This window comes from Pseudovirgaria hyperparasitica, assembly GCF_010093815.1.
Source record: "Pseudovirgaria hyperparasitica strain CBS 121739 unplaced genomic scaffold EJ05scaffold_10, whole genome shotgun sequence".
In the NCBI taxonomy this organism is placed as follows: domain Eukaryota; kingdom Fungi; phylum Ascomycota; class Dothideomycetes; order Acrospermales; family Acrospermaceae; genus Pseudovirgaria; species Pseudovirgaria hyperparasitica.
The window spans coordinates 753449-780099 of record NW_022985558.1 but is presented as its reverse complement, the minus strand read 5'-3'; the positions used below and the strand labels follow the sequence as shown (position 1 = coordinate 780099).

Genomic DNA, 26651 nt, shown 5'->3' with positions numbered 1-26651 from the left:
ATATTGCACAATTGAAGATCTATTACTTTCAAACCCCTCAAGATGGAAACGCAAGCCTACATGATTAGTCATACAACCCAGATGCAAAGAATTCGGACTCTATCAACATAAATCCCTGTGGCGCGTATGTAATCCCAAGGAATCGATCCCTAAGTATCTATCATCCTCACAAGCATGTTTCTATCGCTCTTGAAAATGCTCAACTGGGCTGCTCGGGATTTGCAACAAATTTTGACGTCCCATTTTTATTCTCCACTTCTTCTGGTCCATCTATTTGGAGATCTCAACACCGCCAACAGCACCCATAGCCTTCTTTAAGTCGCCATAGATGGCGAATTGACCGGCTGTAAGAGTACCAACCATGAAGAGACGGGCCGGCAGACCACCAAATGAGCCACGGAGACCAAGCTCCTTGGCAATTTTGATGAGACGCGAGGTAGTGCCCTCACCTGGAAGACCCTTGGTCTTGTTGATCTTGGAAAGCATGGTGTCGGCGGGCTGGGACACGATGGCAGCAGCGAAACCGGCGATCAAACCAGAGCCAAGGTTAGCGACAGTTTGCACAGACGAGGACTTGTTTTTCGTGTCGAAAGCTGAGGCAACAATTTCGGAGACCTTCTCAAAGACAACGAATTTGGACATGGTATATGGTACTCTAAAAAATTATTAGCACATCTATTGGTATTGTGAGTCTTGCGACGTACTGCTTGAACAAGATCGGTCCAAAACCTGAGTAGAAGGCACCAATGCCCTCAGTCTTCGCAATCTTGCCAAAACCAGAAACGAGACCGCTGGCGAATGTTGGCTCTGACACTAGACGAATACGGGTGGCCTCAAGAGGGCATAGGGCAATATCCGCAAAGAACTCGGCTAGACCAGAAGAAACGAGATACACAGCGGTACGGTTGTTGGCAGCGGTCTCGTATCCGAGGATACCAATGCTCTGCTGTTTGAAGAATTCGTAACCTCCGAACTTGAAGGCACCCTGGAGGAAGTAACCAGCAGCAGTTGGACCGAAACCTGTCAACAAAGCACCAGCACCCTCCTTTGCGATGACCTGGCGGAAACCGCCGATCATACCACGGTTGTAGGTGGCCGGGTCGAGTTGTATCCTCGTTTTAACGCTACATGATGAGATACGTCAGTTGATGGTTCATTTCGTTGACACAATTAGGACTCGATGATACTGAAGAGCATTGCCTCAGTGCAGGTTGCTCTCCAGGCTTGCAGTGCACTGATAAGGGAATTGAGGCTTACACATCGACGGGTGTGAGGGCCCCGTGAGTGACGGAACAGCAGACGGCACCAGCAAGGGCAAATCTCGAGTATAGAGCGATGCCGCTCAACTTTTCGGGAGTGGCTGCTTGAACATTCTGCTTGATGGCGTCGAGCTTGGTAGAGCCGGTTGAGGATGACGGCGCCGACATTATGGTGGATATCAGACGACTGAGCCGGTATGAATGGAGTGGAGAGTATGGACAGATGCGAAACGAATCGACTTTGCGACGATGAGGTTGGGATGCAGGAAGAAGCGTTGACGGGAGGTGGAGCAAAAAGATTTGACAAGTAGGAACGGAGTCGCAGAGAGAGCTTTGTCGGATCGGGTTATCTCGGGCTGGGCTATCCTGTCCGAGCGATGACGTCCGTGCATACCCGTGGATCCATCAGGTGCTCTGACAGGCTGAGGCTTTTCCTGTTCTCATCAGAGACATTTCGAATTCCTATATATATCGTTGGCATTGAGCTATTTCCATATGTGAGAACAAGCATCTTCTTTGCTGATATACCTTTAAAGACTGTCTTATCCATTGAGAGGCGTCGACACTGGACTCACTGAGAGGAGGAAGGATTTTGAGCTAGCTGCTCAATCACAAATCAACCGGTGCTAAACAATCAATCCCCTTGGCAGTGTCTGGCTTCCCCATGTCGGTCTAATGTAGACATATAGATGATCGCGCTCGTAGCAACGATGATGTCGAATCGATGATGGACGCCCCAGCCAGTCTCGCGATAGCCTTATCTCAGTCCAATATCAAGTAAAACGAGGTAGAAAGCCCACTCCTTCAGGCCTCGCCGTATTACCTTTAGGCATTGAATGACTCTAGTAGAGTATAAGTACGGTAACAATGAACGAAGAGTTTAATTAGATGACCGACAGAGAATAAAGCGCCGAGCACTTACGCTCTTCCTCATGGTTTTGCTGTTAAAGCTGCGATCATTTTAAGAGATGATAGCTCTGGCTCTACTTCCTGGCTCTTCTAAAGCATGCGTCTACAACGGCAGTATTATTAAAATCCCTATTACCATCGTGGTCGGTGCCCAGAAGACGACGATTGTGGTAGTGACAATGATCAGGCTCGGAGGCGCAGTATGTCTTGAGACATGACTGATCTCTGCTCGTGGACTCCTCGGACATACGTAATATATATTTAAGTGTCGTCTAATGTGACACGAATGAAAGTGAAGTGTCACCAGAACTAATATGATAGTTTTTGAAGAAATAGAGACTCCATGGGCAGCGGGTAATAGGCTAGTTCAGCCTTAACGTTACAGGTATCTTGCGAAACTTCGAAGGTCACAACGCTCCAGGGACAGGGCAAGTCGTCAGTATCTCTAACACAAGGCATTGTCATTCAGAAGGCTGGGAAGTGCGAGGAAGATCTAATCTCGGCTTTGACTGAGCATCAGTTTCCCTTGGTCGGGCGCAACGATCAAAGTGGCCTAGCTGAAGCTGGAGGGTATCTTCCTTTCAAGTTTTTTCGACAAAGCGCGCCAGATTCCGCGCGAAGTCAGTTTGAAAGCTCTTCGCTACGCAGAAGTGTTTGGTCTACCACATCATCATTAGGTATGGCTAGGTGGTGTAATATAAGCCATGTACTTAAAGCTGTTCAGGCAGTCACTTGCAGTATTACAGTCCCGTATCTGACGTTAGCACTGCGTCAGGTGTAGATACGACGACAAGATGTTTGAGGTCCTAGCATAGTGGCGCTGTACTGTACCTACCGAGAAACAAGGTATGCCTGTAAACCGAAGCACTAAGCTAACAGGCATAGCAAGTTTGACATGGTACTACAGGAACTCTGACACAGGCATGACTTGATTGGCTGTATCTCAGCTCATACCTGCCTCCTTCTCCGTCAAGATATTTCTCATCGAGGATTGGGAGATAACATGGCCATAACCATGTAGGATGCTCACAGCAGCCATGTGCGCGGCGATCTCTAAATCCATATCCATCGAACAACAAGCGCCCCTGGATCGAACTCACAGCGCTGGTCATACATTCACACTTGACCACCCTTCAGGTATGGATCCTGGGTCTGCAGCTGAATTACATCATCCTTGTTTCGCCACAGTTTAGAGTCGCCTTTGGCAGCGCGAATGAACCAAGGCTGAACACCTCGATTGTCGTTTCGGACTACAATATTTAGATTAGCAGTTGCGGCAAAACAACCAATTCGGTCAAACGCTTACGAGACCAATATTCCTTCTCCTCGTAGTCTGCTGGTTCAAGTTTGCCGCAAGACAAGGTACGTACAACCCAGATCGTGCCATTTACTACAATGTAGGTAATTATGCCTGCAATCAGGCCGTAAGCGATCGAATAGGAGAAGGGCATGAAGATTAGTGTGACGAATGCAGGAATCGCGTCACCGGAGTAGTTCCAGTTTATGGCGAGGACTCCTTTCATCAGCATACACCCGACGAGTATTAGTGCGCCACCTGTATTAAGAGTTGGTAGGCATTCCTAATGTTGCGTAAAAAAGCTTACCTGTAGCCCATGGCGGGATCGAAGCGAAGATAGGTGCCAGAAATATCGACATGAAGAAACACAAGCCCGTGACAATTGCGGTCAAGCCAGTTCGACCTCCTTCTTGAATTCCAGCGCCCGACTCGACGAATACAGTCACTGGGGATGTACCGAACAGAGAACCGATACTGATACTAAGCGCGTCTGAGCAGTAGGCCAGGGTAGATCGAGGAAAATCGCCTGTGTCAGGATCTACCACACCACTGAATCGGGCCATGGAGTAGAGTGTACCTTGATATATATCAATCAGTGTGTATGCGATACAAGCAAGAATGCTAGCATACCTGTGCAATCTAGGATGTCTACGTAGAGCATGGTAATGATGGCGAGGAAGAAGTGCGACCCATGTGCACCACCGATATTCCAGTCTTGGACGGCAAGAGTTTTCTCGATTGGATGGAAAGCTAATCATGGTTAGTGTCCAACATCTCGCCCAAAAGTCGCGTAACGTACCAACTACTTTCTTGAAGAATTCAAAACGCGAATCCCCAGCAACAGTGCGTGGGAAATACGTGAAACTAGTATCACGAGGCCATGAGAAGATGGACACTAATATTATACCCATAATCATCGCACCATGCACTCTAAAGGTCATGAGAACGGCAGTAAGTGCTCCACCAAGCATGAAACCCAGCCAGAGAGTTGAGCTGGTAGCTTTGTGGCTCATGCAAGCCCCGGTGTCAGGACTCAAGTACTCCTCTGGACACCCACCAAGAGCGAGAGGTGTGGTTCTATCACCTGTGATGGCGCCGATGCCAGCTGAGTGTGACAGTCCGATCAGGGTCAAGAACAGTCCAATCCCCGCAGCGGTTGCTACCTTGATAGACCCAGGGATGATTCGAGCAAGCCACTGGCGGAGACCGAGAAGAGACAGTGCGATAAAGATGAAACCTTCGACGAAGACAGCTGTCATGGCCATCTGATAGCTGATCTGACCTAATTTATGTCGGCCAAAGCACTTATATATCGATTTTGATGGCCAATTTCTATATCAGACTCACCAGATCCATGATAGCCAACCACTTGATATGCTAGGTATGCGTTCAACGACTACAAGAACGTCAACGACCAGTGCTTGTATTGCATTGCGGGTATTCTTACCATAGCAGGTGCTACACCTACTGGTAGATTTGATGCGAGGCCCATAAGGAGCGAGGCAAAAGCACTGATAGCAGCAGTCGCCGTGACAATATCTCGCTGGACACCAAGTAGGCAAAGGTCATATTCGTCGTTTTTGTCGCACATAGGATCATCTGCCCCACCATTGCATACACAAGTTGCGCCACTATCTGTGATAATATCGGCATTGACAGCAATAATGTACGCCATGGTGAAGAAAGTTGTGAGTCCAGCTCGTATCTCTGTACTAAATCGAGACCCAGGAATTGGATGTGGCTGCATCATCTTCGTCAGTCACAATATCTGCATGCACTCGCTGGGACTTACATGGCTTGAGCCTGATAGGTGGAAGTAGTGGCCTACAGGTGACTGCGCCACTACATCATTGAGACTTTCAATCCACTCCCGTAACCCCATGTTGAGAATAACCTGGATATGCGAAATTGAGGGCAATTACTCCTCGCGGTGATATGTAGAACAGAGTCAGATGAACCACTCAGACGTCATTCTCGACTTGCCAGAGATATAGGGGGTCGTATATCGAAGCGAGCTATATACCTGCCTCAACGAGGCCTGAGACGGCTCGGCGCTCATTTATGGCCAATTGAGGTGGCATGATGTTCTTGGCTCGGTAGGGGTGTATGGATCAGTGACATTCCAGAGCGTATATCTACTATCACTGAGATGAGCATTGAGATGAAGATTGGGGTGAACGTTCAGATGAACGTGCTCGGAATGGCCGAGGCCGACCTCGATCGCCAGGATCGTTGTGGGATCCAGATAATCAAAGATAGTTAGTTCCGTGTGAGCTGTACTGATGGTATGTGCACGCACGAGCAAGACAAACACAACAATCTTCACGACATCTAAGAGGGAGAGAATTATGCCGATTGATTCTTACACTGAACTAGAAAGCACCAAGGGAGATGGACAAGAAGAAGAGAGTTGCTCGCTTGTAGGCGAGGTGAGAGTGTTTTGGAGATGCTACCTGAACAGACTAGTACAAAGTAATATTGAAACCGCTTGGGCAAATTGGCGAAACGAGTCATAACCAACCCCGGTCAATGCCTTGTACCTAGGTAGTCTGTTCCAGTTCCATCTGTTGCATATTACTTGAGGTCTAACGTAGGACTGCAATAACCTAAATCCTGGACCGCGTCTGACCTTACCTATTTCGGTACTTGATGTAGAGTCATTTTTACCCATGTCAAGGCGACTTTCAGTGTATCCATAGGTCCCTTGGCGTGGCAGTATCGTTTCTTAAGCATAGTGGTGGCTTACTAAATTCATTAGCTACTTAGAAGAATAGTTGAACTACCTTATTCTTATACCAAGATTAGTTGAGACTCCACTTATATACTTGAATAGGCTTGAGTGTTGGGGTCCAGAATGTGGGATGGTGCCGTTCTAGGTTAGACCTATTATTTGCATATAATCCTACGCCTGATTCGTCTTTCAGTTCCAATCACCTGTATGGACCTGTAGTCGTCCCCTTGCCACATGTTGTCCACGCCATGCGGTGCTCATGCAGTATCCAAGGTAATGTCAGGGTCAACCTTGAAATTGGCTGCCTCGTGGCAGATAACAAACACCACTAGAGTAATACTGTTGTGATTGATCCTCGCTCGCACCTACGCCGCCCTGTTAACCCAGTTTCCCATATGTACTTTTCTAGCCATACACTTTCGCCCCACTCATGCCTCCATATTGCAACCTTGCTTGCGGACCATGTTCCCAACTTTTGATCATCCACAGGTGCAGACAATAGGTCAACACAGAAGGAAGAGAAGTATAGAGAAGAATGCAAAGAGATCCTCGACTGGAGGCTCCTCGCTGAGTACCTCCAGTAGTACAAGCGGCGCTGCTGCTGGACAACACTCGTTCCTTCCAGGCCTATCAACAGGAAAGAAGAAGGCCGAAAAGAGCTCCGGCTTTGCAGGTTTCCTGAAGTCGAGAGAGAAGCGTGCGCAAAGTCTAAAGGACTTCCGAACGCCAGACCACGAGACCAAGCCTCTACCTGAGTTCTGCTCTGAGTTTCGGTCTGAGTTTCGTCCAACAGGTCGAGTGGAGCAAGAAGCTTTACGACAATCCCTCGAGACACTCCGGCTCGACCCAGACGTCTCGTCGGAAGATGAACGAGAGATATATGCCATCAATCGAACCGGAAAATTGCCAGCACAAAAACAACTACCATCATCGAGGCGCCTTCCTCCAATCCCAGGCACTAAGCCGAATGGTTCATCAGCTGCTCCTCTCGGCAACCAACATGAATCAGCCGGACGCCTAGGTCTCAACCGACAAATATATAATGATGTGCCGAGACGAGGGCCGTCAATACGGTCCGGAACCTCGGACGCAACGTCAAAGTCTGGAGCAAGTGCAGTGTTTGACCCCATCTATTCCGAAGATTCGAAAGAAATTTCTCCCATCTCAGCTTATTCTGATACTGAACGATATCATCGCGAACGAGAATTTCCCTCACCAAATGACTCGATGCACAAACGAGTATTACAGGGCGAATGGCCAAGAGGTCGCAGTTACACCACCAATGGTTCCCTGGGATCGAGAGTCCCTCATCGGGATGACGCAGTTGAATCAAGCGTCTCACGGACTTTGTCTCGCATGGAAACCGCTGGGCTGAAGATAATAGCCACTAGGTTGAGTGAAGAGTGGGATTTTGATAGGTACCACAAGGACTATCACGAGATTGAGTTTGAAAAGAAACTTTGGGCACTGACAGCGTATTCGTGGCTAACACAAGGCAAACAAATACAAAGTCCAACACATGAGTTGCTCCTGAGCAGTGGTCGCTCAGAGGGGAGGAAGATATTGCTTGTGAATGGAGACTTGGGTATGTCCTTGCATAAATCATTGCTTACAGTTCTTGCTTATTGATGGCCATCTAGCTACTGGATGGGTTCTTGCTGCTAAATATCCCAATTGCAACGTCTATACTCTTTGCTCAGCGAATTCAACACCAACTCCGCCGACTCACTCACCACCTTCGAATCACCATTCTCTGTACATTTCTCCGTCAGCAACGAACTTCCCCTTTCCAGATTGTTACTTCGACAGCGTTGTATCGCGGACAATGCTAACAGCTGTCACACATGGAGACCTATCGCGGTGCCTCAGAGATTGCATGCGTGTTCTAAAGCCCGGTTGTCGACTTGAGATAGTCTCGGTGGAAGCAAACTTGATGCGAAGTGGACCTTTTACTTCGGTCTGGATTGACGATCATATCATGACCCCACTACAAAGGAATGGCTACTCAACAGATCCAACAGAACAAATACGGCATGCTCTTACCTTTGGAGCTTTGTACACGCCTAAACAAGTTCGCATTGCACTTCCTGTCGTCGTACCCAGAACAATAAGTGGGCCTGTGCAAAATACAGCAAGTTTGATGACTGTCTTAGGCCAATACCTGTATCAAACGGCGTTTGGACAATGGACCGAGGATTTTGGAGTACAGTCTTGGTTCTGGATGAGGGCTGACATGCGATCTGAATGCGAGAGAATGGGCAGTAATTTTGCAGTCACTATCACCGTGGCAGAGAAGCCGTAATGAGTTCGAGTGTTCGGGTGCCTCACGGTGGCACAAAGGCATGACTGCACTCTGCCAAGGAAATTTTACTATATCTTGTATGGATGTCTATGGAGGTTCATCAGCTTCAGGTTCTTCTTTGATTCACTTCCAACGGTTCTATTCTTCATTCCGACTACCAGAAGACATAGGGGTAGCCGCAAAACGGCGTATGGTGCCATTTGTCAGGATACGAATCGTCATCTACTCTACAGGTTAGGGAAAACTGTTAAGACATGTTTCACTCGGGACTCCAATTTGGCGTTCCACTAGAATATATAAAGGAAGTTAGTGCCGTCTATACTTGATCTGAACGGAAGCGGTTTGCCATATTTGCATCCGAATCGTAATTTATCATTTTTAGTTGATTAATCTAAACTGCATGACTCTTACACGTCAATGGCATACTACGGACATGCTTGGTCCACAACAGTGCCAGTACTGCCCCGGAGTTAAGATCTCCGGTTCTCCTTCCCATAGCCAACCTTTCGGCCTTCCTCATCGCGAGCCCCGGAGAAAAAGACGACGGTGGAGCTAGCATTTGCCAGAGAAACAGCTATTGTCCTCATCATTAAGTAGCAGTCGATATAGGACGCTCGATTGAAACGAAGATGCTACGTCAGATCACCAGTACATGCGTTCGAGAAGATCGATAATTTCAAGAGTAAACGCGAAATAAACAGTCATGAGAAGATTTGTGAATATAAATAATCATTGCCTATGGCTGTCTATATGCGTGATATTCGTAACCTGATGTTTGAGGCGGAGTAGGGTTCATTGCTTCCTAGCAATCCAAAAGGACGGCTTATATATGTTCTGCAGCATGCTTTTTGGGTCTTGAATATACCCACTAGTTAAGGCGCCGAATTCATGCTTTTCGATCGTGAACCCGGACTGGCCGACCAGGGACAAGACTTCCTCATTGGTGAGCTCTACTGAACCAGCCTCTCCGATGCCCCTGTCGCCCTCAAACCCAGATTTGAACTTTCCACTTCCACTTTCGTCATCATCGGACTTGTAAAATGCCCCAGGTGGATTGTTTTCGAAATGCCATAGCAATGGCCCTAGGTTGATCCAGATGCCCCCTGATTTTAGACAATTACGCACTGCTTCGACATATCTTATCGGATTTGGCGCCGTGTCGAGAAAGAACACGCTCGCTACTGCATCGTACGTGTTCTTGGTATCCTCGCTGCCATATTCAACGCAGAAATCACCCGTCGAGAATCCCATCTTTCCGCTCTTTCCGTCTGCAATGGCCTGACCCAGTGCCAGTCCTGGATGCACGTCTGGCACACTCACATTCGCTAGTTGATCCGCACGTGTGACATGATTGGAGAAAGCCAGCGCCCATGGATATAGTGTGAACGGCGCGTCTGGCTTTGTGTGATTCAGCACCCATGAGCTGGCCAGTAGCTGGTGGTACGAGATCTCGTTCCCTTCGGCGCTGAAACCGAGCAGAACAATCTCAAGGAGGAGCCTCCCGAGACCGGCACCAGGGACAAGGACATTCAGGGCCGATTTTGACTCGTCAGGGGTGTTGGCGAATTCGTTGCAGAGTGCGGAGAGTACCGGGTCATAGCATGCGGCGCGTTCCGTGGCGCCTTCGGCACTCCAGTCGCGGTAGAACTGGCGGATTGTGCTCCGAGCTTTACTATGATCGGATGCGCTCGCGTAGCCGGTCCATGGAGTTGGGAAAGTGGGAGGTAGAAAAGTCGATTTGGCAGCCTGGACTATAGCGTCTGCAATGTTAGCGTTGGCGTCTATGGCATCGTCAATGGCGGAGAGGCTCCCGAGAACGGAGAAAGGGGGCGCGGAGAGAATCGTTGAGTGTGCAGACGGGAGGGCATAAAATGACTGGCGGCGGACGTGGGTCACTTGATGATGCGATCTCTTTCTGTATGATCTGGCGACGGTGTGTTAGGACATGATATGTATGCGTGTTTGTGGCGAGTAAGGGTTCTGGAGGCGACGAAATGACAATATCAGGCCTGGTACTGTAACGGGCATGAAGATGACCGTCGCGGGGGCGAGGCAGGACCCACTCGTAGGAATCCAGTGCGGCCTTGAGGACTTTTTGCTCTTCTGGATCTTGCATTGGGTCGTTGCCATTGCTGCTAGGCTCAGAATCCGCCATCTGGAGATCCATGACGGACGCGTGCAATGTGTCGTGGCGATTGTGAAAGCGACAAGGACAGGTCGAGACGCATCCAGTAGGTGATCTGGACTTACCTAAGGTTCTCTGATCTGCACTGCTAAAGTCCAGCGACGATGATCAGATGGTGATCTATGGTGGAGCGAGCCCCTCACTGAACAGGGACAGGGTGGAATGGATTTTGCATCCTAGCAGCAGTTCATATAAGTAACTTTATACATATACAGTGCTTTCTTCAGATCGTTGTTCGCGCCCAAAGCAAAGACGTCTTAAAGAACGCCGAATTGTGTTGTGAACATCGTTTGTTATTACTTCTGCACGATCGATCTGCAGGGCGTTTGGCTGGTTAGCGGCTCGTGAACTACCGTTTTTGTCCTCCCGCCAGGTTCCGTATGACGTTGGTTCCCATCTAGCATCTTCCACTATTTTACTCCAGTTACTTCATCATAAACTTCACATCTTCTCCAGACCTCACCCATCTCTTCAACGTATCCTCTAGATCCACGTATATTCCCTCCGGAGGTGCATCAGTCTCAACAAACCATGGCCACCATTCTCAACGGCAGCATGAACGGGTTAAGCCTTCAGTCCGCTTCTGGCGCCAAACCTATCGAGCTCTCGTTTCCTCTACCAGATGCTCCTACAACTCACGTTAATCTTCACCTCACGGACAACCAGAACTCTTTGCTGGTCTTCCTCACAACTTCCACGACGGAGTCTGCTTCTGGCACTGCTCCTCTCGGCAGCTTAATCTACGCCATACCAAACGTACGTTATACCATTCCAAGCCGACACAATCGAGAGACTGACATTCTTTTTACAGACATCAAACCCTCGTGCCCTGCCACTTACTACCCCTCTCGTCCCTCACGCTTCTACACAAGATTTCGCAACCCGTGTGGCCACTGCTCTAGCACGGAAAGTTAGCAAACCCGTATATGTCGGCAGCTCGCTGTCTTTCTCAAATGCCGCTCTAGGAGGGGTCGTGGAGGAGGAGATGCGTGGTCTCAGTCGTTGCATCGATGTCATTGTACGCTGCGTTGATGGCAAGATTTCTCATTCGGTCGTATGAATAATTCGACCAAGTTGCGTAACACGAACGAGGAAGAAGTATGTTGGGCACCATCGCGTGACACAACACAACAAGTAGAAATCTACGCAAGATCCTGGGTAATGCGGTAGATCAGGACATAGCGACACTCTTGCAAGAGTACGGTACGTCGCTCATAGCACCTCTGGAAGATATTGGGTGTATTGTCAGTGGTACTGGCTCATTAGCATTGGGCAGCCGGCACAGAAGAGGTCGGCCAGTGCGTTTGGTAGCAATGTACTGGACTCTGTTGTTCGGGACATTTAATCGTCACCATTTTTGGCATTTTTTTCTCGAATACATCTCAACTCGCTCCTAGTGCTCGAAACGCTGGACGCTTTCTCGAAAGCTTGCAATTATATGGTCGAACCGGAGTTGTGGCAATCAGTCGATGTTTATAGAAATTGACTGTATCTTAGAGTGTAGTGAGTCAGCCTAAAGCGTGGTAGGTAGCATCACGAGATAGGAGATTCACAAAGCTGCTTTCAATGTTCGTGGCTGTCGCCTTGTATCCGCTCGCAATTATCACTGATACGATTCTGGTGTCTAATTTGATGAACTCGCTAAATGTTTCCCTGTTTTGGCTAATGTATTAGGGGTTCTACAATAACTCGTATTATATCATTAGCCTCTGTTGCTGTCTCTTCTCACCCAAGACATACCAGGTCAATGGTACTGAACATCTTAGCATTCCCATTCAACTATCTTGGCGTTCTCCCAGCGCCTTGCGCAGGTGCCAAATTAAGAGTATGAGTGAAAGGAAATGATATACCACGCCAGAGCAGAGAAAACAGGAAAGGCTAAGCTTTTTGGCGCCAGCGTCGATTGCTGACTCTCATCAGTCGTTAAGGATCGGACGTTAGCCTTGAATTGTCTTGCTCGGCCGATGTCTCAAAACTAAGCTTGAGTACTGGGTGGGATGAGAGGCTCTCGATCGCTTTGCCCTGAGCAATAATACTGAATATATTTTTCTAAATTGAATTCTTGTTAAAGGTGGCTTAGCGCAATGGTAGCGCGTCAGTTTTCGGTACAGCTGTTCACTGAAGGTTGCGGGTTCGATCCCCGTGGTCATCTTTTTGCCTTTTTGACTTCCATCTAGACCAAGAACATTTTGTGCGTGCAATAAAATGAATAATGACAATACGATCCATTTTTACGTTGCGGGGACTGACATGCTAGCTTACTATGCTCGATCCGGACTAGAGCAGAACTAGCCTTCTTAGGATTATCCTCAGGAACACAAGCGCGACGCGTGCTAGTCTGTTACAATAAGCTTGTTCTGTAACGCCGCTGGAACTCGCAAGAAACCTCCCGCTCTCCACGATCGGATCGACAACATCCGCTACACTGGCTGAGAGCGCGCGGTCGAGTTTCAGCTTCAACGCCTCGTTATCTCTGTAGCGCTTTTGCACCATGGCTCCAGCGACCGCGTCCAACCCCTCCAAGCGCAAGGGTCCTGCTTTCAAGCCTCCACGGCCTGTCAACAATGGAGCTGCCGGTCCTTCTACGACGTCCAAAGCAGGTGTAGGAGGGAAATCTGGCGCTAAGAATACGACATCGAAAGGATTACAGCCCGCTACCATGACAATATCATCTGACGCTGAGCCCGAAGAAGACCAAGTTGACGAGGCAGAAGAAGAGCGGCAGATGAGTGAAGAAATCGACGACCTGTTACCGGAACCCACGCAGGAGGAAGCCAAACCTGCCATACCACCAAAGCTTCTGGCTAGACTGCTCTACGAGGGTTTCGAAGACAAGGATATGCGCATAGGGAGAGAAGGCATGACAGTTGCAGGCAAATACATGGAAACGTTCATCAGGGAGGCTATAGCCAGAGCCGGATTTGAACGCCGTGAATCTGAAGCCAATGGAGGTATCTCGGATGGATTTCTACAGGTTCGTTCATTTGTATACGTCACAGACCCAACGTGTCCTGATGTGCTTTCTGTGATGCAGGTTGAAGACCTAGAGAAACTTGCGCCACAGCTGTTATTGGACTTTTGAGCAGTTCATGGCTGCCGAACATGAAATGACAAGCCGGCCCGACGACCATGCGACCGGACATACATATGTCAGGTTCTAAGATCGGTTGCAGCCTGCTCACGCCAGGCGTTCATGGCAACGATCCTATAACAAGTGGCCCGTGCCCTTCGATATCCCCAAATTGCACGATTTGACGACCAATCAACGACAGAAGAAATCTGCTGCTGTATGACTGTTAAACTCAGGAGGGTCTCTTGTTATATTGGTGATTGCTTGTCCTATTCATCGGGTCCTCGGTAGCCGATGTTTGTCGTGCCGCTGGGTATTTTTGGTGATGCTTGCTCAGCTCTCCTCGGCAAGGCCACCACACGGAGCCTCAAACACGGGGGGCCGCACCTCCGACAGATCTCAAACCTCCCCCTTCACCTCACCCCAACCATCCGTCAAGCATGGTTCTTCTTATCCGGCTGTAGTGTCTTGCTGATGGGAAATCTACTATGACTAAGTACTGAATAGTACAGAAGTCGGCAAGAAGATATTTGTTGATGTGATAGATAGCTCGCAAGTTCTGAGTTTCTGTAGGTGATCTCGAGACTGCGAAAAGCAATTTGACATCAAAATCAGACCGTGAACCATCGACAAAATGATGTAACGCGACAATCTCTGGGCTGAAGCGTGAACGGCTAAGCCCTGTGTCGCAGGGTTGCGTATGCTGCAAAACTACAACATCGTACGTCGCAGATCTCTAGATGTGGCACATCTGCCACGAGGTACTCTGTCGCTGCGTCTAATCTCTTCATGCCTTAAGTATACAGACGGGCGCAAACATGCTCACTTTATTCCTCTTCGTCTTCAACAATTTGTGTCTTTCGCATTTGCATCTTTCTTAGTAATTCCATCGTTCATCTGGCCAGACCAGTTCAGCGCAAGTCGCCAAAACATTCGTTCAGCTCCTTTACAGTATTATTTTTCCCTTTCAGTCTACCAAGAACGATCCAGGCCTTCCTTTCGACCACAAGACCGAACATGTATTCTCCAATCGTTGTCGCAACTTTCTTCTTGGCTGGAGCCATGGCTACTATGTACGACACTGCTGCTGCTCCCACACCATCGGCAGCAGCTCTCACGCCATCAGCAGCAGCTCCTACGCCATCATCAGTAGCTGGTGGAGAGACTGTTCATGTGGTGCAAGTCGGCGGAGCTAATGGCTCGCTCACATTTTGGCCTGAGAATACGAAGGCCAACGTTGGCGATCTAGTCCAGTTTCAATTCAATCCCAAGGTAGAAAGACATTTCACACGCTACACGATAGGCGACGCTGACTTTGAACAGAACCACTCTGTAGTCCAGACAACCTTCGCGACTCCCTGTATGCCCATGCAACAAGTAATGCCCAACGTGACGAATGCATTCTTCTCCGGCTTCATGCCCGTGAGCGCGACCAACTCGACCAAAGACGTTCTCGTTTACTCCGTCCGTGTGACTACCGACAAGCCCATTTGGTACTACTGCTCGCAGATGAAGCACTGCCAGGCTGGTATGGTTGGTGCCATTAATGCGTAAGTCATGAGCTTACCTTCTTCCTATTCAAGTTTTAACATCCTTTAGTCCAGAAACGGGTGACAAGACCGTAGCAGCTTTCAAGCAGCTCGCTGCCGCTGCTGCTGAGAATCTATCTCCTGGCCAGTTGCCATCCGCAGGGGCATCACCATCAAGTGCTCCTGGTGCTCCCAATGCTGGTGGCGCTGGCTCTTCTGTCCTACCAACTGGTGGTGCCGGCGCCGCTTCAACACCGACAGACAGCGCTGGCCTCCCTATCTCAACTGGTGGTGCCGCAGCATTAGACATAGCCAAGAGCGGGGTTGTCGTTGTTGCAGCAGTGGCACTTGCATTCCTTGCCCTATAAAGGACCGATATTCTCTTGGTGGATGAATGCAAGAACGTGTAAAATATTTGTATTAGCTGTCGGGCATGCCCGTAGCGTTTTCTAAGCATCAGTGAGGCTATCCTGACGCGTCACTGTGGAGTATATCATATATATAGACTGGTAATTAGGATGAACAATCAATACAATAACTTCACTTGACGACAATGTTGACATGGAAATGGGAGTAACATCAGCCTAACAAATGGACTTGAGTCGTTGCTTATCTTCTCTGTCTCGTTCTCAGCTCACTTGTTCCACGCTAAATATATCGGGCTAACCACATCCAGGCGGCGCTACCCAACCTGATACATATACGCGCCAATCTTTCATGGGCCTGGCAAATCGACGTCACCAATCACCAGGGTGCTTCCTTCTTTTACGAAACTCATGTCTGGCTGCAAGTGCTGCCTGACGAGTTATAATGATAGCGCGGTATTGTTGGAGATGCTCTGGCGCACTTTCTTTTCCTATTTACGTCCTTGACAGCCGTCTATCATTGCCCACTTGCCGTCGGCTGCTCTATCATCTCACACAGTGCAATTCTTCCTATCATCATATTACCTGAACAGACCTTAGGACCTCCACACCTGATTCTCTGCCTTGTAAATTCGCGAGATTTATAACGCAACTAGGAATTGCCATGCGCTCGAAGAACAGGCAAAATGCTGTTCTAGCACCACAGAGTCCGACGAAGGGTCTCTCATCCGCGTTGAGTACGTACGCCATGTTGCTACTTCTATCTCAGCTCCACCGAACGAATGCCCTACATCACATGAAGCGAACGATTCCAAACGTCGTAAAGGAATGGGTGCACGGAGAGGTACCGCTGATTGCTACCAACAACTGTGAAGATGATGTTTATCCCGCTGTCTTAACCCAACACGGCCAAGGACCGGACAAGTCTGGGTTCAAGCTTGAGCCCGGAGAAACCTTTAAGCAAATCGTCTCAGGAGACTGGCAAGGCCGCATGTGGGGTCGAACGAACTGCAGCTTTAATGATGACGGAACGGGACCGGCAGACGCCAGCGGTAGTGGTCGTGGGAAAGCTTGTCTGAGTGGAGACTGTAACGGTGTTCTAAACTGTGTGGTCACAGTAGGTCTGCATGTGCATCGTTATATATCTCTGTGCTCACAAGATAGGGCGACAATCCTGCGACGTTAGCAGAGTTTACGTACGATGGCGGTGATGGTTTGACATACTACGACATATCACTCGTGGACGGTTACAACATCCCAATAGCGATTGTCATGACGCCACGGGACAATTCAAGTCTAGCGGACATTCCACCAAACTATACGAATCCCTCATGTCAAGGCACTGCTGCAGTCCTCGCTCCGACTGATTACGACCCCTACTCCGGACTAAGCGGAGACCAATTCTTTCTTGGTACAAACAGCAGCTTTCCCCTTCCATTCGACTCCAAGGCGTCGGGTGACGACGTGCAACGATGGTGTCCTTGGGATCTCCAGGTCAACCCTCCGTACAAACCTGGCAATGGCATCTACCCGTATCCTGACGACAACATCGAGAGACCTGCGTTCAACCCATGCTTCTCGGCTTGCGCTAAGTGGAATAAAGACTTTGATTGCTGTATTGGTGACTATGGAGTACCCAGCAAGTGCTCACCTGGCTTGTATTCGCGTCAAGCTAAAAAAGTCTGTCCCGACGCGTATAGCTACGGTACGAGCACCTTCCTAATCTTCAAGTCAAGGCTAACGTACACCATATAGCTTTTGACGACCAAACGTCTACCTTCATCATTCCAGTGGGAGCTGGATTCGAGGTTGTGTTCTGTCCGGGCGCGCGCTCGACAAACATACTGGCTGAATACGGAGACAAGCTGCGACAGCTTGCTCAGGACGGACATGTCGATAAAGGCGTTGCAAGCGAAGCCAGCATGCCACGATTTCCCGAACAGACTTACTGGCTGGCGTCTGGTCTACTGACATGTGCAGCCCTAGTGTCGTGGCTTGGATAAAGAACTTGATGTCCGTAGACTAATTCAGCGTGTTGCTCTTCACAATTCATCCTATCTTCCGAAGGATTCCCTAGGCGATCATGAAATGCTTTGATGATATACATACATTGTTAGATATACGCTTTCTTCGATACATGGCAGCACTGTTCCTCATGCTGCCATATACGAGGTTTTGACCGTGTGCCCCTGGCACGCGCTGGGCTGAGAGTCTTGGAGCCGATGCACTTGGTGCGATACACGCATTAGGCACGGGCACTCCCGCTCCCATCCCTCTGTTTTTGGACGTCGAACGTGAGACTTGTCTGTCAGCCTCATCGCCAGCCTCGTACTATCGTGGTCGAAGACTAAATGAAATTAAGCCCACCTTTGAGCTCTAGATAGCGTAGGTCAACCGTATAGAGCGTTTATAACAACCGTCGAAAGACCTGTTCCTCCTTGGAGCCTGCAATTGACTGCTCCGCCAAGAGACAACATAAACACTTCTTCGTTGGTACGCATGGACATGCAGTACCAGTAGCCCCAACTTTCCGGGACTCAGAGGTCTGGGTCTCCTAACGAGAATTGAAGCGGAGCTAGGACGTCCGGCGTCAAAAGCGCAGGAAAGGCGTGATAGTACCGAATTTTCAACGCAAAGGAATGTCACTATGTTGCGGAAATCACCACTATAAGTACAACAACCTGAGTAAGGACCAGCACCAAAGAGAGCTGAACCACGAATCACGAGTCATGCACCATATTAACCCCTCTGCCTCCCCCACCTGAGCCCCGCGCTAGTACCGATCAGGCACGGAGTGTGTAGGAGCCATAATGAGCACTCCCCGGTCGCGACACCCCACAACACACGCGGCAAACCCCGCTTTTACCGCCTCATGTGACTGATGCGAATGCTAAAGTGAACATTACTATCCCGAACAACACTGATATCCGTCGGTGGGACGGCATGGTGGCCGGTACGGTGGCCGCCATCGAGTCCACCCGCACGCCTAACGTGCAAAACGGCATAAGGATCGAGGCCGGAGCCAGATGCACCGTACCCTGGCCAGAAGGGACGTTGCTGGAGTGCACGACGCTTCCACTGCCTACGCGAGCAACAGCTTGGGATCAGGTTAAAGGGTGCTTGGCGGGGGAGGGGGGCATTGGAATAAGTTTTCGTGGTCCCCGTTTTCGTGACTGCTGCACTTCTCCCTTCACTCTCTTGAGAACTTTGAGATTGCGCCTGTTGCGTAGATACTGTGCCAGCCACCAATTGAGAGACACGACACGGAGTTTCGCGCACCGACAGCAAGGATGGCATCGAGTGCAATTGAGCTGGCTACGGGATGGCAGTTCAAGCAGACCGACGACGCGAGCGATGGAGCTTGGCTATCTGTTGAGCGGGTGCCGACAAGTGTGCATTTAGATCTCATGGCCCATGACAAGTGAGTGCGAGGCCTGCTGGTTTGCGAATTCTTGTGGCTAGCCGGCGGCGGGAGGATGACGCTCACGAAAATATACTCACATCGTGTCCAGAATCCCAGATCCATTCCTTGGTTTCAACGAGCTCGCGTGTGAATGGGTTGCTGATAAGTCGTGGACCTACCGCACTACACTTCCCAAGACACCCGCGCCCGAGAAAGGCACGGTTTTGGTGTTGGCGTTTGACGGCCTGGACACATTCGCTACTGTCAAGCTCAACGGTGATGTCATACACACGAGTGATAATATGTGGATACCGTACCGAATCGACGTGACTGAAAAGCTCAAGGCAGACAGCGACAATGTTTTGGAGATTGATTTTGACTCGGCCCGGCTGCGAGCTATTGAGATCAAGGATGCGCATCCCGAGCATTCCTGGGTTGGCTTCAACGGTGACATGGCGAGGCTGGCTGTGAGGAAGGCACAATACCATTGGTGAGCATACTTGTCTTGGCTAAGCCATTAGCATTACTGAAGCTCACGACTACTCAGGGGATGGGATTGGGGTCCGATCCTTAATACGTGTGGACCATGGAGACCGGTCCGTCTGGAGACATACTCGGCTCGAATCTCGGATATACGCATAGACTATGAGCTCGACTCGTCGCTAAAGTCTCTGTCGGGGACCATCAGAGTCTCGGTAGAAGGGACGTCGGCTGCCAAAGTCTCACTCACGGCTTCGCTTGGAGCAGATACTGTCGTGACCACTTCTGCAGACGTCGATGCCGGTAGTGGTACTGCGACTGCTTCGTTCAGCATCTCGGAAGAGCATCTTAAACTATGGTATCCGCATGGCTACGGTGCGCAGCCACTGTATGACGTCACGGCTGTATTGGAGAGCAAGGGTGGCGTGAAGCTGGACCAAGACGTCAAAAGGACGGCGTTCCGCAAAGCCGAGTTGGTCCAAGAGAAGGACAAGATCGGAAAGAGCTTCTACTTTCGCGTCAATGGCATAGACATATTCTGTGGTGGCAGCGACTGGATCCCGGCGGACAACTTTGTGACGAGGATCACAAAGGAAAAGTACAGAAAGTGGTTACAAATGATGGTAGATGGGTACCAGGTCATGATTCGGTGAGAAGAGTTGTTATGATGCTGGGAATGGTACTGACACTGGACAGAGTCTGGGGCGGTGGCATATGGGAGCACTCTGATTTCTACTCCCTGTGTGACGAGCTTGGCATTATGGTCTGGCAGGACTTTATGTTCGGCTGCGGTAACTACCCAGCATTCCCGTCGATCCTCAAATCGATCGAGCAAGAGGGACTGGAGAATCTGAAGCGGCTCCGACACCACCCGAGTATTGTCATCTACGCCGGCAACAACGAGGACTACCAAGTGCAGGAACAATGCGGGCTCACATACAACTACGAGGATAAGGACCCAGAGAGCTGGCTGAAGACCAACTTTCCGGCGAGATATATATACGAAAAGGTCAGTCTACGCGGTATGGGGGATGTAGGAGTATGCTGACGGCACGCAGTTGCTCCCTGACGTCGTTGCAGCTGAATCACCACACGTGCCATATCACCCTGGCAGTCCATGGGGAGACGGCCTGATCACTTCGGATACAACCATCGGCGATATGCACCAGTGGAACGGTAAGACACGTCTTGATCTTCTTGGGGTATCGTTTGCCTAACGACAGCAGTATGGCACGGCACTCAGGAGAAGTACCAGATCTTCGACACTCTGGGCGGACGCTTCAACAGCGAATTCGGCATGGAAGCCTTCCCCCACATCGACACGATCAAGTACTACTGCACCGACAAATCCCAGCTGTACCCCCAAAGCCACATGCTCGACTTCCACAACAAAGCCGACGGCCACGAGCGACGCATCGCCACATATCTAGTCGAGAACTTCCGGACAAGGACTGATCTAGAGGTATGTCCCGCCCCATCATCCCCCATCCCTCCCACACAACCCCAAAGAATCCCCATGTCCCTCCCTCCCCCTAGTCTACCACCAACCTAACACACACCCACTCACAGCCCTTCATCCACCTCACCCAACTCTCCCAAGCCGAAGCCCTCATGTTCGGCTACCGCGGCTGGCGCCGCCAATGGGGCCAGGCCCGCCACTGCGGCGGCGCCCTCGTCTGGCAGCTCAACGACTGCTGGCCCGTCACCTCCTGGTCCATCGTAGACTACTTCCAGCGCAAGAAACCCGCCTACTACGCCATGCGCCGCGTGCTCGCGCCCGTCGCCATCGCCGTCAAACGCGCCCACTTCGACTGGAGCGTCGTCCACGCCCGCGTGCCGCCCACCTCCACCTACGAGGTCTGGGTCAGTCGGCAGGGCGAGGGGGAGCTGGGCGCAGATGCAGTGACGGTAGAGCTGCGCTTCCTGAGCGTTGCCACGGGCGAGGAGATCAAGCCTGCTCTGCGCAGCGAGGGCGTCAGGCTGGTGGGTAATGGCGCGACGGATGTGTTTTCCGGCTCGATTGATAATGTTAATGAGGAGATGCATGTGCTTGCTGCTAGGGTCTGGGTTGATGGTCGGGTTGTTAGCAGGGACGTCGATTGGCCGCAGCCGCTCAAGTATCTTGATTTTGCGGACCGGGGCGTGCGGGTTGTGTCGGAGGAGGTTGTTCCGGAGGGTGTGTCGGAGGAGGGTGGTAATGGCAGTGGTAGTGGTAGCGACAGCAACAACACGACGACGACGCCGACGACGACGACAAAGCTCCGGATCTCGGCAAAGAAACCGACGAAAGGACTGGTGTTTGAGGAGAGAGAGGGCGTGCTGGTGGATGACAGCGCGATTGATGTGGTGCCGGGCGATGAGCAGGTTGTTTGTGTCCGGGGGCTCCGACCGGGGGAGCGGGCGTTGGGGTGGCGGTATTTGGGCATGGAGTAGTAGGGGGTATGGAGTGATTAGTAGTATAGGGGCATGGAATGAATAGGGGGTTGTTGATGCTCCTCCTCCTCCTCCTCTTCTTCTTCTTCTTTCTCATCCCTTTCTTCATTCTAGAATGCTAGGATATCGTGCCGCCCTGCCTTCACTCCCCTGACAGGCCTTTGCCTTTCGAGTGTACATGCAGCACAGTGCATAAGAAGGACCGTCCCCGCATCCATTGGAAGACATCACATCACCCCAAGCAGAGATTGGAGGACTTCGACGAGAGAGAAAAGAGAAAAGAAGATGGAACATAATGACGAGTAAATCGATTTCGCCGAGGAGAGGATATGTATGTAGCATGAAGCCTCATCCCTGAGTCCGTCCTGCCAGCTAGTATGCACTGCATGCCCATGGATTCAAGAACAGTGGACGTATATACACATCTCAAAACACACACACACACACACACGCACACGCACACAATGCACCCACCCATGCTCCATGCTTCATGCCGCCGCCGCCATGCCCGCTCAACGCCGTGCTAAAGTAAACAGTCATAATTCAAAGACTCGCAGACCACCGCCGATCGTAGAAACAGTCAAAAGGCAAAAAAGAGTGTTTTGTGTGTGTGTGTCCAAAAGAGGTCGAAACGGCAACTGTACATGTTTGAGACCCGCTTCCGGTTCCTTTAAAATGTCCCCTTCATGTCTCGTCACTGTGCCTCGATCCCGCTGCCAATGTGTGGCGGCTGGCTAGGCTGATATCCCGGATGCTCGCTGCGCTGGTGCTGGTGTTGATGTTGGTGCTGCTGATGCTGATGCTGGTATTGTTGCTCCGAATTGTCTCGCTGATGTCGATGTTGTGGTTGCTGCTGCTGCTGTTGGCTGTGCCCCTCATCATAGTCCCGATGCGCGTACGCCTGTGCTTCTGCCTCAACACCCGCAAGCCGCGCCGCTTCCTGGAGCTGTGATTCCACGCTCTTCTCCCGGTTTTGACTGTCGTCGTGTCCTACTACTGATCTGTGGGTTGGACTGCGGCCTTGCGCGGGTGACGCCTTGTACTCTCCATGTGGAGGTACACTCGCGGCGGCGGCGCTTTGAGTATGTGCAAGACTAGAGCTCTGCGGCTGCGCATGGGCAAGACTTGCACTCTGTGGTGGCTGCGCATATGGTCTCGGGGGAGGCGTGCGCTGGCCGACGCTGGCGGGCTCGTCGCTCATGTCGCCGTAGTCGATGCCTCCTGATGATGCTGCCGCGGCTGTTGTCGTGGTCGTCGTTGTCGTCTGTGCGCCGCCGCCGCCGCCGCTCTGACCGAGACTCGCAAGCCGGGCCATTTCTGCAAAGCCGGAGCGGATCTCGCCCTCGCGCACTTCTCGCCAGCTGCACTTGGCATGCTTCTTCGTGCAGCCAGCACAGGCCGTGAGGTTCTTGAGGCAGTCCATGTGCAGGCGGCGGCAGCGATCACAGGGCGGCAGGATGCGTTCGCCTTTGCTGAGCGATTCCATGCGGAGCACCATCTCGGTCTTGTAGGGGCCGCCATCGTCCTTTTCAGCAGCCGGGGGGAGTGCGCGCGATGAAGGAGCGGTGTGGTGTGGGAGGAGCGAGGAGGGTGTGTTTGGTATTGGCACGGGCGAGGTTGTCGAGTGTTGGTGGTGGTGGTGGTGGTGCTGTTGTTGGTGTTGGTGGTGGTGAGAAGAATAGTCGGATGGCTCGTGCGGCGGAAAGGCGGCGGGATTTGCTGATTTCTTGGCCGTGCTCGAGGAGTGAGATTGCACAATCGAAGCTCGCCGGGAGGAGTCGCCGTTGGAGGAGGAGGAGGATTGCTGACGGCGATCATTCAGGGTGAAGAACTTGCTCATGAGCTCGCTGCGCGTGGCAGACGAGGCACCATTCTTAGTAGTGGTGGAGCTGGAGTGAGGATGCGAGTGACTGGCAGGAGGAGCATGCTGCTGCTGCTGCTGCTGCTGCGAGTCGCCGGCACCGGCGGGACCTCCATTCTGCTCACCATGCTGGGTGCGCGCATTCACCGGCACGAAACCAGCGTTTGGCGAGTGTGTCATCGGAGGAGGGCCTGATCCATTTATTAGGGCCATAGTGGACGAACTTGAGGCGCGTACAGCAGGAGGATTATCCGTAGCCCGTCGATCGAGAATGGCTTGTTGACGAAGCTTGAGCCGGTGCTTGAGCTGTCTTGTTCTCGCAGCGACTGGCACATAGTGTTAGCTCTCTCTCTCTTTCACACTGCCCAACAGACGCATCAACCAGACGCCGCAACGTACCTTGGTCGGCCAGGTGACAGATCTGGCCGAGATTCTTCTCCAGAATCTCGATTGTGCCCAGCTCCTTCTCCTCGTCCTCGATAATGGGCTGGGGCGGAATCATCTTCTGCGGAATGCCGCTCGAGATGAGCACAAAGTCCTCCTCTGAAATCTGCACGCGACACTGCTTTGTGTAGAACTGGCAGACGCGCGCGCCCTCGCTCATCTGGCCCAGCTGGAACTGCTCCGGCTTGTTGCGTGCAAACTCGACAACGTCCAGCCAGGAGACGCTCGCGCCGTCCTTGCCATGGCTCTTCAGCACCTTTGGCGGCCCGTCAAACAGGCGCTCGAAGCGAGAGATCAGGATGGGCCCGAGCGGGCGGGCACCCAGGTTGCAGGCCATGCTCTCATGGCGGTCCAGCACGCCCTGATAGTCGCCGAGCAGAGTGAGGATGGAGGGCAGAGTGTCTTCGGTGGATGCGAGCGGCAGGTCCTGAGCAAACTGGCGGGCCAGATAGTTGATCTGCAGGTGGTTGTTCGTCTTGGCCGACTTTGGCGGAGGCTGGGCGGGATGGGCAGGATGGTCGTCAGCACTGCGTTTGCGTTTGAGGAGGTCGGCAGCCGGTTGAGGAGGAGGATGCTGAGGGACAGCAGCGGTAGAGGCAGGAGGAGGAGTAGGCGGCGGCGGCGCGCCAGAGTTGGTAGGCAGCATAGAGATGCGAAAGTTGGGATCGGGATCGGAGTGTGAGGAGGAGGAGGTGGCGTCCATGAGAGAGGACAGGTCCATTAGAGGTCAGTCTCTAAGCGCGAGGCGGAGGCATGCAGACGGAGATGATGGAGTGAAGAATGGAGTAAATAGAGAGTGAACGTGAGAGAGAGAGAGAGTGTGTGTATGCGTGTGAGAGAGGAGAGAGGGAGGAGGGAAGTGCGGAGAGAGAGGGATGGATGGGATGGATGGGATGGAGGAAGGGAAGAAGAGAGAGAGAGAGAGAGAGAGAGAGAGAGCGAGCCAACCGAACGGAAAAGCGGCTCAGCGGGCTTGGGAGGAGAGAAAGAGGGAAAGGGTTTTTTGGGGGAGGGGGGCGCAGAACTCGAAAACAGCAGCAGCAGTAGCAGTAGCAGCTGGGGCGGGCGGGGCGGAAGTTGAGCGCGCACGGCCACCCACTCCTCGCTGCCGCCGCCCACTGTCACCGCCCACTGTGCACTGCCGGGCCGCCTGTCTCTCGCTAACAACACGCCCAATCCAAGTACACACTACACTATACACACTATACACACTACACCTCACAGCACTATATAGTATACACATACATACACAGCCTGCACTCTACTGATCCTGCACTCTGCTAGTCCAACGCCTACGCCAACACAACACAACAATCCCCAAGTACGCCCTGCCTGACTCCCTAGCCGAACGAACCCATCTCCTCCCCACTCGCAGCGTAAAGCGTCCCCCAGCATCCAGCCAGCATCCCTCCCCAAAAGGCACGTCCCCACAGCCCAGCAGTCCCCGCCCGCCTTGGGGGTACCGCCCTATCTATTACCGCCTATTATTACCGCCCACCACCCACCTACCGCCCTACTTTCTGTCTTCCCTCCACCACCCCGTGACCCGCCGCGCAATCCCTCCCTCGCTCTCTCTACACCAGCTATCTAACCATCTATCTACTCTATCCACCTGCAACGACTCGACGCGACGGCACTGCACTGCACCTATCGCGCATATATACACCACACATACCATACCATACCACACCACGACACCATCCCCATCCCTATCCCCAGACCACCACCAACACCGCCGCAGCAGCAGCAGCAAAGTTGGTGGTGGCTTGACAGGGATGACGGGGGAGGAGAGAGGGAGAGGGAGGGAGGGCGCAGTGCAGTGTGGAGACAGCGAGAGGAGACAGCAGCGACAGACAAGCGACAGACAAGCAAAAGAGAGAGAGAGGAGGAGCGGGGCGGGCTTGCTTGCTTGCTATGCCATGCTTGCCATGCTTACCTGCATTACCTGCTTGCTTAGGCTGCTTAGGTTGCCTAGGTCGCTTAGGCTGCTTAAGTAAAGGTGGGTGCGTGGGCGCTTGCGTAAGCTTGGAGCTTGGCCCCACTCCCACTCCCACTCCCGCTCCTCGCTCGTGCTGGGTTCAGGCCCTAGGGGGGCTTTGTTGCTTTGTTTGTCCGCTTGCTCGAGCTTGGAGGGAGGGACTGATTACATACCATACATGCACATGCACACGCACACGGCCATCTTGACACTCTGTCTGTCCGTTCGCCATGCTTGTCGTTGAGAATATTAAGTCTGATTGATCGATTGCTTCATTGGTGGATGGATGGATGGATGGATGGATTAAGATACTGACTGACTGACTGACTGACTGACTGACTGACTGACTGACTGACTGACTGACTGACTGACTGACTGACTGACTGACTGACTGACTGACTGACT

At 51.6% G+C, this 26651-nt stretch overlaps 11 protein-coding genes and 1 non-coding gene across 12 annotated transcripts; 7 read left to right on the top strand and 5 right to left on the bottom strand.

Annotated features, from left to right (window-relative positions):
- Positions 1 to 270: 270 nt before the first annotated feature.
- Positions 271 to 1427, bottom strand: EJ05DRAFT_440672 (mitochondrial carrier; the record flags this gene model as incomplete). The annotated part of the gene is made up of 3 exons (XM_033741944.1): positions 271 to 655; positions 705 to 1124; positions 1258 to 1427. 3 exons carry the CDS (start codon positions 1425 to 1427, stop codon positions 271 to 273), a joined length of 975 nt encoding a protein of 324 aa, XP_033599467.1.
- A 1857-nt stretch (positions 1428 to 3284) lies between these two features.
- EJ05DRAFT_493481 (purine transporter) lies at positions 3285 to 5215 on the bottom strand (the record flags this gene model as incomplete). The annotated part of the gene is made up of 7 exons (XM_033746123.1): positions 3285 to 3418; positions 3475 to 3723; positions 3773 to 4042; positions 4096 to 4215; positions 4265 to 4747; positions 4813 to 4861; positions 4913 to 5215. The coding sequence occupies 7 exons, from the start codon at positions 5213 to 5215 to the stop codon at positions 3285 to 3287; spliced, it is 1608 nt and encodes a 535-aa protein (XP_033599466.1).
- A 1319-nt stretch (positions 5216 to 6534) lies between these two features.
- EJ05DRAFT_477235 (uncharacterized protein) lies at positions 6535 to 8842 on the top strand. Its single transcript, XM_033744206.1, has 2 exons — positions 6535 to 7781; positions 7837 to 8842. Exons 1-2 carry the CDS (start codon positions 6659 to 6661, stop codon positions 8496 to 8498), a joined length of 1785 nt encoding a protein of 594 aa, XP_033599465.1. The 5' UTR covers positions 6535 to 6658; the 3' UTR covers positions 8499 to 8842.
- Positions 8843 to 9212: 370 nt separating this feature from the next.
- EJ05DRAFT_477234 (N2227-domain-containing protein) lies at positions 9213 to 10787 on the bottom strand. The gene is made up of 2 exons (XM_033744205.1): positions 10562 to 10787; positions 9213 to 10422 (listed from the first exon to the last, which is right to left on the bottom strand). The coding sequence occupies exons 1-2, from the start codon at positions 10663 to 10665 to the stop codon at positions 9291 to 9293; spliced, it is 1236 nt and encodes a 411-aa protein (XP_033599464.1). The 5' UTR covers positions 10666 to 10787; the 3' UTR covers positions 9213 to 9290.
- A 427-nt stretch (positions 10788 to 11214) lies between these two features.
- Positions 11215 to 11743, top strand: EJ05DRAFT_501555 (uncharacterized protein; the record flags this gene model as incomplete). Its single annotated transcript, XM_033747129.1, has 2 exons — positions 11215 to 11439; positions 11495 to 11743. 2 exons carry the CDS (start codon positions 11215 to 11217, stop codon positions 11741 to 11743), a joined length of 474 nt encoding a protein of 157 aa, XP_033599463.1.
- Positions 11744 to 12753: 1010 nt separating this feature from the next.
- EJ05DRAFT_t51 lies at positions 12754 to 12835 on the top strand. Its single transcript has one exon. It is a non-coding gene; the product is annotated as a tRNA-Arg (tRNA).
- A 339-nt stretch (positions 12836 to 13174) lies between these two features.
- On the top strand, positions 13175 to 13765 carry EJ05DRAFT_487007 (uncharacterized protein; the record flags this gene model as incomplete). Its single annotated transcript, XM_033745580.1, has 2 exons — positions 13175 to 13657; positions 13718 to 13765. 2 exons carry the CDS (start codon positions 13175 to 13177, stop codon positions 13763 to 13765), a joined length of 531 nt encoding a protein of 176 aa, XP_033599462.1.
- A 1050-nt stretch (positions 13766 to 14815) lies between these two features.
- On the top strand, positions 14816 to 15650 carry EJ05DRAFT_501553 (uncharacterized protein; the record flags this gene model as incomplete). Its single annotated transcript, XM_033747128.1, has 3 exons — positions 14816 to 15025; positions 15077 to 15303; positions 15353 to 15650. The coding sequence occupies 3 exons, from the start codon at positions 14816 to 14818 to the stop codon at positions 15648 to 15650; spliced, it is 735 nt and encodes a 244-aa protein (XP_033599461.1).
- Positions 15651 to 16050: 400 nt separating this feature from the next.
- EJ05DRAFT_477230 (Osmotin, thaumatin-like protein) lies at positions 16051 to 17889 on the top strand. The gene is made up of 3 exons (XM_033744204.1): positions 16051 to 16764; positions 16812 to 17352; positions 17403 to 17889. Exons 1-3 carry the CDS (start codon positions 16312 to 16314, stop codon positions 17648 to 17650), a joined length of 1242 nt encoding a protein of 413 aa, XP_033599460.1. The 5' UTR covers positions 16051 to 16311; the 3' UTR covers positions 17651 to 17889.
- Positions 17890 to 18937: 1048 nt separating this feature from the next.
- Positions 18938 to 21963, top strand: EJ05DRAFT_501551 (glycoside hydrolase; the record flags this gene model as incomplete). Its single annotated transcript, XM_033747127.1, has 7 exons — positions 18938 to 19068; positions 19160 to 19540; positions 19598 to 20179; positions 20227 to 20539; positions 20589 to 20706; positions 20757 to 20992; positions 21100 to 21963. 7 exons carry the CDS (start codon positions 18938 to 18940, stop codon positions 21961 to 21963), a joined length of 2625 nt encoding a protein of 874 aa, XP_033599459.1.
- A 113-nt stretch (positions 21964 to 22076) lies between these two features.
- Positions 22077 to 22549, bottom strand: EJ05DRAFT_51204 (uncharacterized protein). Its single transcript, XM_033748299.1, has one exon. The coding sequence runs from the start codon at positions 22439 to 22441 to the stop codon at positions 22196 to 22198; it is 246 nt and encodes an 81-aa protein (XP_033599458.1). The 5' UTR covers positions 22442 to 22549; the 3' UTR covers positions 22077 to 22195.
- A 108-nt stretch (positions 22550 to 22657) lies between these two features.
- On the bottom strand, positions 22658 to 24971 carry EJ05DRAFT_539098 (uncharacterized protein; the record flags this gene model as incomplete). The annotated part of the gene is made up of 2 exons (XM_033749497.1): positions 22658 to 24150; positions 24224 to 24971. The coding sequence occupies 2 exons, from the start codon at positions 24969 to 24971 to the stop codon at positions 22658 to 22660; spliced, it is 2241 nt and encodes a 746-aa protein (XP_033599457.1).
- Positions 24972 to 26651: the final 1680 nt, after the last annotated feature.

Excerpts from the sequence above, each read along its gene's own strand:
- EJ05DRAFT_477235 (XM_033744206.1), top strand. The coding sequence starts at position 6,659 with ATGTTCCCAACTTTTGATCATCCACAGGTGCAGACAATAGGTCAACAC. Across the intron at positions 7,782-7,836 it reads GCTTGTGAATGGAGACTTGG|CTACTGGATGGGTTCTTGCT; the intron begins GTATGTCCTTGC and ends ATGGCCATCTAG.
- EJ05DRAFT_477234 (XM_033744205.1), bottom strand. The coding sequence starts at position 10,665 with ATGGATCTCCAGATGGCGGATTCTGAGCCTAGCAGCAATGGCAACGAC. Across the intron at positions 10,423-10,561 it reads GCCGCACTGGATTCCTACGA|ATCATACAGAAAGAGATCGC; the intron begins GTGGGTCCTGCC and ends CACCGTCGCCAG.
- EJ05DRAFT_477230 (XM_033744204.1), top strand. The coding sequence starts at position 16,312 with ATGCGCTCGAAGAACAGGCAAAATGCTGTTCTAGCACCACAGAGTCCG. Across the intron at positions 16,765-16,811 it reads TTCTAAACTGTGTGGTCACA|GGCGACAATCCTGCGACGTT; the intron begins GTAGGTCTGCAT and ends CTCACAAGATAG. Across the intron at positions 17,353-17,402 it reads TCCCGACGCGTATAGCTACG|CTTTTGACGACCAAACGTCT; the intron begins GTACGAGCACCT and ends TACACCATATAG.
- EJ05DRAFT_51204 (XM_033748299.1), bottom strand. The coding sequence starts at position 22,441 with ATGGGTGGGTGCATTGTGTGCGTGTGCGTGTGTGTGTGTGTGTGTGTT.